This window comes from Echinops telfairi, unplaced genomic scaffold, assembly GCF_000313985.2.
Source record: "Echinops telfairi isolate 266 unplaced genomic scaffold, ASM31398v2 ScPeMD7_7;HRSCAF=31, whole genome shotgun sequence".
Classification (NCBI taxonomy): Eukaryota; Metazoa; Chordata; class Mammalia; order Afrosoricida; family Tenrecidae; genus Echinops; species Echinops telfairi.
This window is the reverse complement of record NW_022103904.1, coordinates 17,347,020-17,363,326: the sequence shown is the minus strand read 5'-3', so window position 1 is coordinate 17,363,326 and position 16,307 is coordinate 17,347,020. Positions and strand designations below refer to the sequence as shown.

Sequence of the window (16,307 nt, the reverse complement as noted above, 5' to 3'; positions counted from 1 at the left end):
TTACAACCCGTCTAGCATATTAGAATCTTTCCATTTCATCCCTGGGTTCCCCATTTCCATGTATTCTTCTTTCCTGCCTTCTGAAGTTGTTTTCTGGGAAAATTATCCATATAGTTGGTTGTTCTGCAGAGAGAGTTTCTCACAAGTGTTACTGGTTATTTTATAGGCCTGCCTACCCTTTGGCTGCCAGGGGACCCTCAGGGGTAAGTTAGGTTACAGGTTTGAAGACTGTCCACAGACCCTAGTCATGGGAATTTCACCAGTCTCCACTGGTGTCTGATTAGTAGATTTTTTTTATGGTTTTAAATTAATGCCACATATCTCTCCCACTCCGGCCACCCACCACCTTATCAGACCCCAGTCTCGAGGCACAGAAGCAGGATGTAGAAAATTGTCTTTTGAGACTATGTTCTACCAGTTGACCTAGGTCTCTCCCAGGCTAGGGTCCTCACCTCTCAAGCACTTTGATTCAGTCTTTCAAGGTGTTTTCATGCCTTTGCCACCTGTGTGCTCCACTGGATACATGGATACATGCACAGCTAAATACATATGTAAAATACCCTCTACCAAACCTGAGTATACTTGGGTTTAGTCTGATATGCCTTCCCATGACTGTTCATATTGTGAATCTTTCTATGTATCCACTCATACATCATTTATTATTACTGTTAATACATGGATTTTCTATCTAATGGTATTTAGCATTGTTGCCCCTTATTCTTATGAACCTCAGTTCCTCCCTTTGTTCTGATCATGCTGTGCTGAGCACCCTGTTCTTGTGTATAGACTTCCCCTCACCCAAGTTAATACCCGTCCTCCTCTCTAGTATTAGTGATTTTCCCTCCGTCCTCTCTCAGCCCTGAAGCCAATAAAGAATGTTTCTTTTCGTGATTTATCATAGTGGAGTTCTCAAGCATATTCATCCATTTTGATTGACTGTTGCCTCTAAGAAGCTCTCTGGCATTACCTTCTTCCGAGACAGACGTGTTTGTCCTTTTGACAGCCTATGGCGTCTTCAGTATTCTTTACCTGCCCACATGCAGACACATCAATGTTTCCTTGGTCTTCCTTATTCAATGTCCAGCTTTCACATGCACATGACAGGATTGAAAACACCGTGGCTTGGATCACACACACTTTAGAGTTTCCAGACTAAGAATAGAGACTGAAGGGTGACTCAGCTGCCCACTTTGGAGAAAGGAACCACTGAGCATCTTATGGACAGCTTCAGAGTGGTGTCTTGTCCTATCCCTAAAGATTGGAAGCAGAGCCTTGTTGGAGACAGTGCCAGAAAATGGGCCCCTTGGGTTGGAGGGCACTCAAAACGTGACTGAGGGGGAGCAAATTTCTTGGCATAGAGTTGACCATGGTGACAAGAGTGTGGTGAAACCTGTGGGAGTGGAGCCTTTAGGATCTTCATTTGCTGATGGGACATGAGTCAAGGTAAGAAGAACCAGCTGCAAAAATGGAACATGGAATGTTTAAATTTTGAATTTTTGAAAATTGGAAGACATCAAAATGAAATGGTATGCATAAAGATCAATATCCTAGGCCTTAGTTAGCTGTATTGAATGGGTATTGGTCATTTTAAATCAGAAAATCTTATGACTTACTATGCCAAGAATAACACAATCTAGAGGAATTGTGTGGCATTCATTGTCAAAATGGACAATACAAAATCAATCATAAAGTACAATGACATCTGTGATAGAATTTTATATATTCATCTTCAAGGAAATCCAAACAATACAACTATTATTCAAATATATAGTCCAACTACAAAAGCTAGTAATGAAGAAATTGAAGAATTCTACCAACGACTTCTTCAATCAAAAATGGATCAAGCATGCATTTATGGTGCATTGAAAATTATTGTTGATTGTAATGCAAATGTTGGAAATGAAGAGAAAGGAACAGTAACTGAATTATGGACTTGGTGATAGAAATGAATCTGTGAGATCCCATGACAGAATTTTGCAAGATCCATAACCTGGATCCATGTTCATAGCAAATATTTTTTTCAACAACATGCAAGGTAACTATAAACATGAAATTCCTCAGATGGAATTTACAGAGATCAAGTTGAACACATCTGTGGACAAAGACGATGGGAAATCTCATCACAGCAGCTGAAAACAGACTAGGTTTGTCTGTGGAACAGACCTTCAAGTGCTCAGAAGGAAGTTCATTACAAAGCAGGAAATTTTAAAAAGTCCACGAGAGCCAAAATATGACCTTGAGCCTGTCCCACCTGCATACATCTCAAGTATAGGTTTGATGCATTCAGCAGAAATGACAGAAAACCTGAAGAACTGTGTGAGAACATTAAGACCATCGTTCATGAAGAAAGCAAAAGGTCATTTTAAAGATAGGAAATTAGAAAACATCAAAGTCGACTCAGAAGAGACTCTGAAACTTGCTCTTAATCATAGAGTAGCTAAAATAAATGTAAAAAGGATGAAGTCAAGTTAAAGATAAAGTTTCAAAATACAGCTGCAGACAACAAAGTCAAATATTATAATGAAATATGCAAAGACCTAGAATTAGAAACACCTCCAAAAAGAACACAATCAGCATATCCTAAACGGAAAGAACTCAAGACAAATTCAGGTCTTTAGTTGCAATTTGAAAGGTTTATGGGCAAAATACCGAAGCAAAAATAAAAAAGGAAGATGGAATAAAGTACATCGAGTCACCATATCAAAAAGAAATATTCAGCATCCCAGCAGATAGCAAATGAACAAGGACCAATGGTGTTAGGGAGGAAGTCCAAGTTCACTGAAGACATTGGCCAAGAACAAGGATCCAGGAATTTTTGGAATTACAAGTTGAACTTGAACCACTGGAACAACTCAACAATCTCTGACTGGAAATGTGGAAGACAGCTACTTGGGGAACTAACTGGAAGAGATCCATTTTTGTACCTCTTCCAAAGAAAGGTGACCCAACAGAATGTTCAAATTATAGAACAATATAATTAATATCTCATGCAAATGAAATTTTGCTGAAAGTCCTCCAACAATTGTCACAACAATTCATTGACTGGGAACTGCCAGAAGTTCAGGCCAGATTTAAAAGAGGATGTGGAACAAGGGATATCATTGCTGATGTCAGATGGATTTTGGCTGACAGCAGACAATACCAGAAAAATGTTTACTTTGTTTTATTGAATATGCCAACACATTTGGCTCTGTAGATCATAATAAACTATGGATAACCTGGAGAAGAATGGGAATTCCGGGACACTTCATTGTGCTCATTTGGATCTTGCACATGGATCAATGGGCAGGTGTGTGAACAGAACCAGGGAATACTGCATGGTTCAGAATTAGGAAGGTGTGCATCATGGTGGTATCTTCTCAACACACTCATTCCATCTGTGTATTTAGAAAACCATCAAAGAAGCTGGCTTATACGAAGAAGACTGTGGCATCAGGATTGGAGGAAAGCTTACTAACAACCGTGATCTGCAGATGACACACCCTTGCTGGCTGAAAGTGAGAGCCAGCAGCACTTGCTAATGAAGATCAAAGATTTCAGCCTTCAGTTTGGATTGCAACTCAATGTCCAGAAGATTCACATCTTCACAACTGGACCAGCATCCTGATAAATGGAGAACAGGTTGAAGTCGAGTGTTTTATTTTGGCTCAAAGAAGCAGCAGTCAAGAGATCAAAAGATACATCTCATTGGGTAGAACTGCTGCGCAAGACCTCTTTAGAGTATTGAAAAGCAGGGACGTTACTTTGAGAACTAAGATGCACTTGGCCCAAGTCATGGTACTCTCCACTGTATCATATGCATGTAAAAGCTGGACATTGAATAACGCAGACCATAGAAGAACCGATGCTGGTGTTGGTGAAGAATATTGACGGTATCATGGACTGATAAAAGGACAACCAATCTAAGGCCAGAGAGTTCTTTAGGGGGAAGGATGGCTGGACTTTGTCTTTGGACATGTGTCAGGAGAGACCCGTCCCTGGGGAAGACATTATGCATTTTGATCATTGCTATCCTTGCTGGGTGAGACCAGAGTATATTCTTTTGGTTTCCTTTTTTGACTTGCATGTTTCTATTGGCTAATGATCACATTTTATCTTGTGCTTATTAACTACCTAAATATCCTCTTTGGTGAAGTATTTGTTCTTGTCATCTGCTCTTTTTCAGTTGAATTACACATCCGTTTGTAGTTGAGGTATTTTTAAGTTTCCTATAAATCTTAGAGTTTAATCCCTTGTCAGATACATCATTGGCAAATGTTTCTCCCAGTTTACAGGTTTCGTTTTTATTCCTTTGAAGAGGTCTTATGATGTGCACAAGTGCCTAATTTTCTTATGCCCCATCTATCCGGTTCAATTTGAAGTTTGCACATTTTCAGTTATCTTTGGTAATCTACTTATACCATGTATTAGGGCCCAAAGAGGTGTCCCTATATTTTTACCCATGATATTTATAGTTTTAGGTTTTATAATTTGGTATTTAATCTGTTTTGAATTAGTTTTGTGTATGGTGTAAAGTATGGGTCCTTTTTCTTTTTTCTGTATATATAATTTCAGTTTTGCCAGAACCATTTATTAAACAAATCGTCTCTTCCACATGTAATACACTTTGACCTTTTATTGCTCAGCTGACCAGACCTGCATGGGTTTACCTCTGTGTTCTCAGTTCTCTTCCATAGGTCTGAGTATCTGTCATACTAAGACCAGGATGTTTTGGCTACCATGACTGTGTAATATTTTCTGATATTAGTATGGTATCGTACTTTGTTCTTATTTAATAATGCTTTACTAATCAAAGGCTTCATTTTTTCAAAGTCGTGTTGCTGATTACATTTTCCCATTTATTCTTATTTTACTGACTATTTTATCAGCCATGGATTTTGAAATTATCAAAACCCCTGATCAATTGAGGTGATCACAGTTCTTTCTTTAGTTGTATTTTTGTACTTGTTAAATTAATTGGTTTTCTAATGTTGATCCTTACTTGTGTCTGTGGTATGAGTCCCATTTTGTTATGATGTATTATTATTATTATTATTAACATGCTGTTGAATTTTATTGGCTATAATTTTGCTGAGAAATTTTGTTCCTATGGTCATGAGGGATATTGGGCTGTCATTTTATTCCTTTATTTTTTTCTGGTGATAGGTTTGCCTGGCATTGTTATTAGGGTTATGTTGACTTCACATAATGAATTTGGGAGACTTTTTTTTCTTTTTAATGATTTTTTTGAGTTAATCTTTGATTTTTTTTATTAGGTAGTGGTTTTTAAGCAAGGCATTAATTGGTTTGTTTGTATTTTATCCCCCACCCCCATGCTTTTCTTGTTGAATTCTACTTTTATAGCTTTTGATAAAATACTTTGTGTAGGTCTATGTTTTGGATTTTATTGAGGTTTGCTGTGTGACCTACAATGTGGCCAGAATGATTTGTTACAGTTTCCTATGATTACTGTAGAGTTATTGCTTTATATTCCTAATGCTTTCAGAGGTTTGGAAATGTGTCATCTGATGCCTAGCTATTTATGATGATTATATCCATTTAGTGGATTGAAATTTTAATTATTATAGAATAACCTTCCTTATCTTCTGTGGTGCATTTTACCTTAAAACTATTTTACCAGAGTTTAGTATTGCCACATCTGCTATTTTTTAGTTATTGTTTGCTTGATATCTTGTTTTCCATTCTTTTAATTTTAGTTTACTTATGTTTCTATGTCTAGGGTGTGAATCTTGTAGACAGCATATTGATGGAGTTTTCTTTTTTGGGTTTTTTCTTATTCCATTCTGTCATTCTATGTTTCTACACTGGTGTATTTAAAGCATTTACATTAATTGTGATCATTGGCAGGTATGAGTTACTGCTGTCATTTGTTTTGATATTTGTATGTTTTACTTAATTTTTAAAAATTTATTTATTTTTCAATCATTTTATTAGGGGCTCATACAACTGTTATCACAATCCATACATACATCAATTGTGTAAAGCACATTTGTACGTTCATTGCCCTCATCATTCTCAAAACATTTGCTCTCCTCCTAAGCCCCTGGCATCAGTTCCTCATTTTCCCTCTCCTTGACCCCTCCCCGCCCCCCCTCATGAACCCTTGATAATTTTTATAAATTATTGTCATATCTTTCCCTGTCCTACGTCGCCCCTCACCCACTTTTCTGTTGTCCGTCTCCCAGGGAGGAGGTCACATGTAGGTCTTTGTAACTGGTTCCCCCTTTGCAGCCCACCCTCCCTCTACCGTCCCAGTATCACCACTCACACCACTGGTCCTGAAGGGATCATCCGCCCTGGATTCCCTGTGTTTCCAGTTGCTATCTGTACCAGTGTACATCCTCTGGTCTAGCCAGATTTGTAAGGTAGAATTGGAATTATGATAGTGGGGGGGGGAGGGGCAGGAAGTATTTAGAAACTAGAGGAAAGTTCTATGCTTTTTTATGAGTTATTTTTGTTTGTGGATTTTCATTTAATTTGTTATTCATTTGTGTTCACTTACTCTTCACATTTTTCTTCTTCCAAAATTTTGATAAATAGGTTTGTTAATTTTCTTTGTGATTACCTTGAAATGTATCTTTATCTTCTTATGTTTAAAACATTATTCTAGACTTCCTCTCCATGTAAAAGTTGTATAACCACACCATCCATTCTCCACCCCCTTACTGTTTTGATGTTGTCGTTATTTACAGATTGACCCATCTGGTTTTCTGGTCTCAGTCATTTAACTTCTCGGATTAATTTTGAGAGTTTTTATTTTTATCTGGCTGTCTCTCCTGTGTGTGGCTATGGTGTCCTTTGTGTTAATGAAGGCTGTCGGTGCTGTTGCTTCTCTGTAGGAAGGACTCTCTAATATTACTTTTAAGGTTGAACTTTTAAAAACAAATTCTCTTAGTTTCTGTTTACCTGAAATGTACAAATTTCATCATTGTGTTTGGGCAACAATTTTACTGGATATACGTCTTGGCAGTTTTTTCAAGGTTTTATGTCTGTCAATTGGTTTTTTGTTTGTACCGTTTCTGCTGAGTAAAAAGAGCTTAGTCTTACTGGTTTCATTTTGTAGATGATTTTTAATTTTTCCCGAGTTTTTAAGATTCTTTAAAAATCTTTGGTTTTTGTGAATTTGATAAGGATATATTTTGGTGATGTTCTTATAGTATCTACCCTACATAAAACTTTAGAGTGGATATTATTCCATCTTTCTTTAGGAAAGTTTTCTGGCAGCATATTGGCACCAATTCTCTTTTTAAGTCTTTTGCCTCCTATGGTTGTGGAACTTCAATTACATGTAACTTATTCTTATTGATATTGTTGCACACAATTTTTCATTTTCAACATGCTTTCCCCCTGAATTTCCCCCAGTAAATCTGTTTCAAAGGATTTGCCCTGTACTTCACTAACTTTGTCTTTCATGGTTTTGATTCTGCTCCTAGGCTCTTTTATAGGGTCATCTAGTTATTTTTAATCTTTTAGATTTCTAGCTACTGTTTTTATATGGTTTGTAATTATCAACAGTTTTGGTCACTTTACTCTTATGATGCTGTTTTCTGAATTATTCTATTGTTTTGTGTATATTTTCCTTCTTGTTCATGTGAATGATCCTATATGCTAATATTTTAAATTCCTTATCAGATAGTTCAATTATTATTTCTAATTATACTAGGTTTTTTGGCTCTTTGATTTGGTCACATACAAGCTGTATAAGTTGAGGGGGGTCTCAGATGGATGCTACATCCAATCCTGGACAGCGCCATTTTGTCTTTCTTCTTTACATGATTTGTTATTATTGTCTGTTATCTATGAGACATTTGTGTTATTACGTTTGCTTGTTTATTATATGGTTACTTGTTGCATGTTAATTTTGTTTTGTTTTCATATATCTGAGTACACATGTGATGTGAGTGTTACTTTGATAATGTGTCTGGCTACTCAGGGGTGCTCCTCACCTCTCCTTGAGTGAGTTGGGAAGTGACTGAGCATGTGAGCATGCGTACTTATTTGCTTGTGTTTTAGGGTGGCTGAAGACATAGCTGAATTTGATGGAGAAGTGATGAATCTGTTCAGTGAGTCGTCTGGAGTAGTGTGCAGGCAGCATTGGGTTGGGTGTTGTATGTATGCACTGCCAGTTGACAGGTAGTTACCATGAGAATGCCTCAGTAGCTCGTCACGAGATAAGTGGTATGGATACTCTCATCAATGGTTCTTGGTGGCCTCGGCTTGTGAGGTGGTTAGTGGTGACAACACGAGCTTCTATTTGGTAGGGGGAGTGCAGAGCATGACGCAGGTTGGATGCCTTTTGTCCATGGGTGTCTTCTAGGAAGGCATGCCCCTGTCTGCTAGGGGAGGGTGTGTCAGGAGACCTTGAGTACCCAGTTGGAGTAGCAGGCACCATTCTTCTGTGGGTCCCCAGTGAAGGTAACTAGGTGTACCAATGAGGCCTCTGGTTTGTGAGCTATTGGTGCCACTGGTTGGGCTGAGCAGTGGGCACCATTGGTATTTGGACCTAAATGAGCATAGGGGTGAGGTCTGTTCGTCCTCAGGCACTCCAACAAAGTTAGCTGAGTGCCACCAATTAGTGGACTCTGGATCTAGCAGTCAGACAGAGGAGTTGATACCTCCAAACCATGACTTCTTATATGGGTGACTAGGCTTAACAACTGCCCCTGCTACTCAATGGGCCAATGGGTGGGCAGATGATTGGGCTCCACTATCCATGGACCCACAGTGTATCTCATATGGCTCCAGATCATGGCCATTAGAGAAGTTAGGTGGGTAGAATACAGGTGCCTCTACCCTCTTGTCCCCAGCACAGCTTCTGCAAGTTCCTATTGTCAGTGACTGAGCAAAGGAGCGGGTGCGAATCAGTGGACCCCACATGCTGGGAGGCAAGTTGGTATCGATGCCACAGAACCACAATTGTGTGCCTGGGCTGGGGGACTGAAGAGCAGGGAGTAGATGGGGGGTTTAGGGGAGCACTGTAGGTTCATGAGCTTCTGCCTCATGGGGAAGTTAAGGGTGTAATGGGTCTGGGGAGTGTATTTAATCTTGCAGAGCTGGATGCATTCCTGCCTGGCTCCACACGTGAGTGCACAGTGGTTCCGACTTGGCTACACTAGGAGTCGGAGGCTCAGCTGGGAACGCTGCTTGCTTTATCTCAGTACGATCCTGTACAGGGCGCTGACCATCTGTAGTTCCCCTTGTCTGACACAGTTGTACAGGCTCCATTTCCAATTCACATCCAACTTGATTTTGCAGCTGGCCTTGGATGTTTAGGGTTCAAAGCTATCACCTTTATGTGATTTGCTTTTTTTTGTTCTTCATTGGAAGAGGGATGTTCTGAGTCATCTGATAATGATGCCAACTTCAGGCACGGGTTTTTTAAATGCCCAGCTTAAGTGCACATCTCTGGACCTTTCTTGCAGGGATCCACGGAACTGCATAACAAGCTGAGTTGTTTGCAGAGGTTACAGCTGGTGCTATGATTGGTGGAAAGTGCTCTGTCTGCTAAAATCAGTGACAGGCGCTGGAGGACTCTGCAACCCTATCTCCTTTTCCTAAGCCTAAAAGAAAGTGCTCTCCTCCAGAACCAATAGTTTATAGAGCCCTAGAAGGAGAGATTTTACAATGGGGTCGAGGGTTTGCTCTTATCTCCACAGATTCCGCAGCTGAGTGGTTGTCAATGCGACTTCTGAAATGGAGAGATGGCTAAGAAGTCCCACACTCAAAAGTTTCTGCAAGAGTTTTAAAAATGTTCCCTTTTCCTTTTGCTGAAGAAGAAGACAGGAATATTAATAATTATAGCTTGGGGGTGAGGGGATTCCCTATTTTCCCAAGATAGGGTACTCATTGTTTATCTTATTCACATGAGGTTTGGGAAGTGAAGTATAATCATTCTTCTTTTGCAGCAACTACGGTTCTTATTTCTGTAAGAGGCTTTGGGGGGAAGGTCGGTAATATTTCTGAGACTGCTTCTACCTTGTTAACTATTTGCCCACTCCCTAATGTAGATCCTGAAATGCAAAAATTGGTATAAACTTGTTGTGGAGGAAAACGGCCTAAGATATTGTTAAATCATACAGACTTTAAGATAGTGGATTGGGCCCTCCCATAAATTACTATTACTCATTTCATTAGGGCCTGTGATATTTAACAAACTCATGGCATTTTTAAAACAGCAAATTGAAGCTGTTCTAGCGAAGCCTATTCAAGTGCATTACCATCGTTTGGAAATGTTAGACAAGGGTGGCCCACTCCCTAACTCGCCTGAGTGATAAGACCCCCTTCCTTTGTGTGCTGGGCTGGACAGTCAATGACGGGTAAGATCAGGCACTGTTCATACCAACCTAAGACAGGCCCTGGTTTGCCAGAATGTAGTTAAAGGCATTCCTCGAGACCCATGACGGGTAAGGATGAATCAGTGCCCTGACGACCTAAGACAGATGCAGTCCCCTAAAGGATATTCCAAACTTCATTGCACGAATACTTTGTGCTCGCTATTATACAGAAAAGCGGGACATGTGGGAGTCTGCACATGTGGGAGTCTGCACGTCCCTCAGCCCATGGCCTGCTCCGTCCGCTGTCTTTAAGCTTCCCATTCCCGGATGTTCCCTGGCCTATTGTCCTGCCTGAGTTTGGCCTTTGTGATGATTGGTGCTCGGTGGCAGGCAGCCGCCATGCTCATTGGACACCTCCGCCAGGCATCCAAGTGCACCTCATTTGCATGTGGACCGTCCAAGTGCACCTCATTTGCATGTGGACCTGTTTGAGGACTGATGCCTGCCATTTCTTCCATATTGTAGCTGAATGATTATTGGATACTACCTGGTACACTTTATTAGCATATGATGTAATGTTACCCGCCACCATTGGGTATTTAAGCCCCTGCCTTCTGCTCAATAAACGAGGCTTGATCAGACTCCTGTCTTGCCTCCATTTCTCGCGTCTCTTGCCCCTCTTCATTCCCAGTCCCTTTTTCAGGTATCCACGTTGTTTGATGACCCGCGGGACAGGTCACTTTCTAATGGAAAGACTTTGGGGAAGCCCTTCAGCTTGTCTCATCCATAAAAATGGGCATTGTGCATATCCTAAAGGTATTAGGATAATTGAAATAATTAAACGTGTGAATGTAGTGAAGCCCTGGGTAAATGTAAGTTGTCTTGTTTATAAAAACTGCTTTATTTTGCATTGTTCTCAAATGTGCACTTCACTCACCTCAAATGTATAAAGAAAGATGTTGAAAAACATTTGAATTTCAATAGATACATTGATTCTTGGTTCACATTTTAACAAACATGACACATTTTAGAATATTCAGTATCTCTGAGCTACATATACTCTGCTAAAGCAGATTTTTATACATTAACACATGGCTGTGTCTGAAGTTCAAGAAAACAAAACCAAATGATCATGTTTTCATGCTCAGAAGATGCTTGTTAGTGTAAAAATAGTGTTGTTTATTTTGTTTTATTTTTTGCCCTTTAAGACTTTGGTTCCTCCTGAAGCAAATAATGTGCTCAATTCCCTGTTGGACGTAGTTTCCAGCCTCAGCTCGCTCCTCGTGAAAGCCCAGCATGTCCTTGCACACCTCCCGGAATTTCTTCAAGAATTAAAAATTGCGACCTTGCTAGATATGTCTTCCTTTCAACAGGTTTGTGCTTGATCTTGGCCCTTGTCAAAATACTCAATATACCTTTTATTTGCTCTTTTTTGCTTTTATTTTTCTCTTAAAATTTGTCCTGTGCTACAGAAAAAAAAAAAAGACCTAATTAACTGGATAATAGTTCATGCATTGTCTATGAAGTGCGAAATTACCAAATCAATTTTAATATAAATGAGATTTCACGGGCTTGCTTAGCTTACTTCTTGGATTAAATTCTTTTCAAAATATTATATTTCTTAACATATAATTTATAAAAATCATCTTATACATTTGAGATCATGGACTCATAATAAGACGTACACCTTTTGGTAAGGTAAGCAGGATGACACTAGTTTTTGCTTGAAATCAAATTGGTCTGGGCTGGAACTGCTGGGGAAATAGGCCGATGAGGCCATCTCAAGGTAGAGGCCTAAGACAAGGAGCTAAACCACAGAGGCCTTGAGCTGCCTTAGAGGCAGTGCGTCAGCATATTTATCATCTGGTGCATAACTTGAATAGTTTTCATATGCGTAAGTGATGTTACAGTATAGGCACACATTAATGAGTCAATTCATGATGAGTTCTACATTAACAGGTTATTGCTGGCCATGTATGTGTGCCCAAGCCTGGGTTCCTGTGACGTTTTTCTCTTCTAGCAGATACATTAATCAGGAAGGTCCTTGAGCCTATTTGAATAGTATCCCACGGATAGAACAGACTAAAGCAGGAATTGACTGCACAGCCTATGTACTTGGTCAAATGAAGAAGTGGGCGAAGGAATTATATTGTCACGATGTATTCCTTGCCTCCCCCCACCCCTTATATTCTCAGGTGTCGGCCCAAGACCAGGACAGATCTTCAGCCTTTGGTTCTTTTCAGTCTGTGATGAAGACGGTCTGCAAAGAGAAAGAGTCATTCCTAAGCAGCTCGAACACATTTATTGATTTACCCAGAGTTAATGACCTCTTGGATGAGGACAAGGAAAAGTTCAACATTCCAGAAGATGCAAGTAGGATAAGATTTTTATTAGTATTTGTATCTTGAAAATGATCCCTACTTTCTATGGAATAATATATCTGTGTAGAAGGCTTTTAGGTACTGGTAGATGGCGTTTCATGTCACCAGTTTTAATGTATACTTCATTTATATCAAGGCCTTGAGGTACCTGGAGGTATCAGTGACAATAAATCACTATCAGTATGTTTATTAAATATTTCTAATTTAATAATAGTCTTTGCTTATATATCATAGTGCTAAGTGGTCAGTGCATCTTTGATTTTTTTGGTTATAAACTAGATGATGATTTACATAGAAGATGTTAAGTTTTATTCAGAAATTGATACACATTTTGTTTAACCTCATTCACTGTAATCCTTGCAATGTAACATCACTTACTTCCCTTCCTGTGTTTTCTGTTTCACTCTTCCTTGTTTCTTAACACTTCTAACCTTTGTCTTTAGGTTAATACCGCTCTTTAAATCTCAAGAATGTGGTTATTCTAAGTTGTCCAGGCCTCACAGTAATGTTATTGTTACACTTATAGACTTGTCTGTTGTGTGCTTGATAATTGAGCCATGGGGGTGAGTTCAGTTTCAGAACTGAAGGGTGACCAAGGGCCATATTTGTTAGTGCCGCCAGTCTCCATCCTACCATTAAACCTGGGTTCTTATGATTCGGGGGTTTGGTCCACATTTTTCTCCCAGTCAATCCAGGCTCTTCTAATATGATCTCTTTCAGTCATGGTTGGGTACAATCCACTGGGCACTATCTTCTTGGGATTGTATATTGATTTTCACATGGTCCATTAGCTCATTGGGGCAATTATTTTCTTGTGTCTTTGATTTTCCTCACTCTTCTTTCCTTTAGGCAGGCAGAAACCAATAATTGCATTTTAAATGTGTGTGAGCTTTTAAGGCCCCACTTTCGACTCATAAATTAGGATGTAGGACTTTGGCTTTGTGACTATGTTATGTCAATTTACTGGTGTCCCTTTAGTCTATGGTCTTGAGTTATGTGCCCAGTGACTCATTCCCTCGAGGAGTTTGTTTATGTCTCAGACATTTTTATAACTTTATCTCTTATTCACTATGAACAGAGAGAACGTTTCCAGGCAATGTCCCTGAGGGCGCTAACTCAAAGTGAGGTGCTAGATTCTCGCCTAGTGGGGAAAACGTGTTCTATGAAAGCTCTGCCCAGTGGGAGCTTTTTTCCATGTTTTATTTTGGGGGGGAAGGTGTTAGCGGGGGGAACCCCCTTGTATGCTCAGCCACATTTCTGGATATATTTACAGCAAAGATAAATGCTCATGTATAGACATTCTCTGTTTAACCTATATATATGTGTTGGTACATTCCCATTCTCACTCCCACACCTGCTCAGGGATCACAGTTATTGCAGTATCGTACATTACCTCGATTGTCTTTGACACTCGTGCTCTTCCCATTGTCTCCCTTGAAGAACCATCCCCTTTGAAAGAGCTCAGTGCCCTGAGCTGATCAGGCTCGGTTTCTCCTCTGCTTTGACACCAGGCAATTGGGTCTGTAACACCTAACACACTTGAAAATCCAGCTCTTTGTAGTTCTGTCCAAACAAACGGTATGTCTTAGAACAAATTGTTTTACCGCTGAATCCTGTTAAACTCCTCTACTGAAATGAAAGCCAAAAGAGCTACTTCATTTGAGCCTGTTGTGACACCCACTAGGTCAATCCATCTCCCTGAGGCTCCACTTCTTTTCTGCTTATCTTCTACTTTACCAAGCATGATATCCCTCTCCAGGGACTAGTTCCTCCCAATGATGTGTCCAAAATACATGAGAAAAAGTCTCTACATTCTCATTTCAAAGGAGTATTCCGATTGAATTTCTTCAAACAGATTTATTCTTTCTTCTGATGGTCTATGTTATATTTAATATACCTTGCCAAGAATAAAGGCATCTGTTTTTATTTGGTCTTCCTTCATTGTCTAGCTTTTGCATTTCTGTGAGGCTATTGAAAATACTGTTGGTTCAAATGCAGCTTAGTTTTCAAAGGGACCGATATACTTATTAATGCTTTAAAGAGATGCTTTACAAAAGCCCAAGCAAATGCACTGCTTGCTTTCCTGAGTGATGTACCTCGGATGTTTATTGCAGACCCAATTTAAATTAAAACCTTAACAACATTCATTTTTATCTTCAGTTATCATGATGTTGCATATTGCTTCAATCGTGAGGAATTTTGTTTTCTTTACATTGAGTTGCAATCTATTCTGAAGACTATTGAGATAGTTAAGGTTTATTTTGCCAACCTGGCTGATAAATACTTGTGAAATTAATTGAAGGGCAAAAAGAGCCCCAGCTTTCTAGTTCTCGGGTCTCTTGCTTTGTGATGGTCAGAACAGGGTGCAGCTTCCTGAGCTAGTTCCCTGCTTCAGCTGTCTGCTTCTTGCAAGACATCCCTGAGGAGAAGCCACCCGATGCCACCCTGGGTGCTGGAGCAGCCATGTGGAGACCCCTGCCAGCGCTGAGATGCTTACAGGTTCACTGACTCGGCTTTTCTCCTGCAGTTGGCATCATTGCGTGTGTTTTGTGAGATGGAGGAGGACTTTGTAGATTGGTGTTGGACATATGGGCTAATGTTAGACTTAGGGGCTTGGACAGCACTTGGTTGGGATGCTTTCTTAATGTACACTTACCCTTTACATAAAACTCTCTCTTAGACATCCCAGTTTCTATGGATTTGTTTCCCTAATTTACCCAGACTAACACAACTAGATAGTCTTTGATCTCCAACAAGTGCTTCAAGTTTTCTTTACTTACACATTGCAAAGTTATTTCATCTGCAATCATATCATGGCTTCTTAATAAGCCTTCCTGCAATTGTAATACTGTATTCTTCTTCCTATAGTATAGTTTCTTGGATTATTTGCTCAGCAAACAGAGTGAATCAATATAGTTAAAGGATATAATCATGATACACACCATTCCTGATTTTAAACAATGCAGAAGTCCCTTCTTCCTTTAGAACTTCTCTTGGTCTAATTACAGGACCTGCATGAAAGCAATGAAATGTTATATGAGTACATGTAAACTTATTTACATGTTTGTGGCTGTTTTGTTTTATTAGGAATTTAGCGATTTTATTTTGGTTGTTAAATTTATTCATACTAAGCTGGTTAGTAATAATCTTTTATTATCTTTTTGATGTCTAATCCCTTGTTGATGGAGCACTGGTAGTGTAGTGCTTACCTGTTGGGCTGATAGGTGCAAGGTAAGCAGTTCGAAACCACCTGCTGCTTCATGAGAGAATAATAAAGCTTTCAACTCCCTGAAAGAGTTTTAGTCCTGGAAAATTACAGGAGCAGTTCTGCCCTGCGTAGGAGGGTAGCTATGAGATAGAATTCATTGCATGGCAGTGGGTGTGGGTCACTATGAGTTAAAATTGACTGCATGGCGGGGGGTCTGGGTTACTATGAGTTATAGTTGACCGCATAGCAGTGGGTCTGGGTCACTATGAATTAGAATTGACTGCTTGGCAGTGGGTCTGGGTAACTATGATCAGAAATGACCGCGTGGATGTGGGTGTGGGTCAGTAGGAGTTAGAATTGACTGCATGACAGGGGGCAGGGTCGCTATGAGAATTCACTACATGAGAGTGGGTCTGGGTCGCTATGAGTTAGAATTGATTGCAT

The 16,307-nt window shown here is 39.7% G+C and overlaps 1 protein-coding gene across 1 annotated transcript in view; it reads left to right on the top strand.

Moving 5' to 3' along the window:
- ABCA13 (ATP binding cassette subfamily A member 13) overlaps positions 1 to 16,307 on the top strand; it is a 457,705-nt gene that overhangs the window by 109,550 nt on the left and 331,848 nt on the right. Inside the window, exons 20-21 of the mRNA XM_045286290.1 lie at positions 11,483 to 11,647; positions 12,470 to 12,647. Coding sequence (XP_045142225.1) covers positions 11,483 to 11,647; positions 12,470 to 12,647 — 343 coding nt within the window. The remainder of the gene's footprint in view (positions 1 to 11,482; positions 11,648 to 12,469; positions 12,648 to 16,307) is intronic.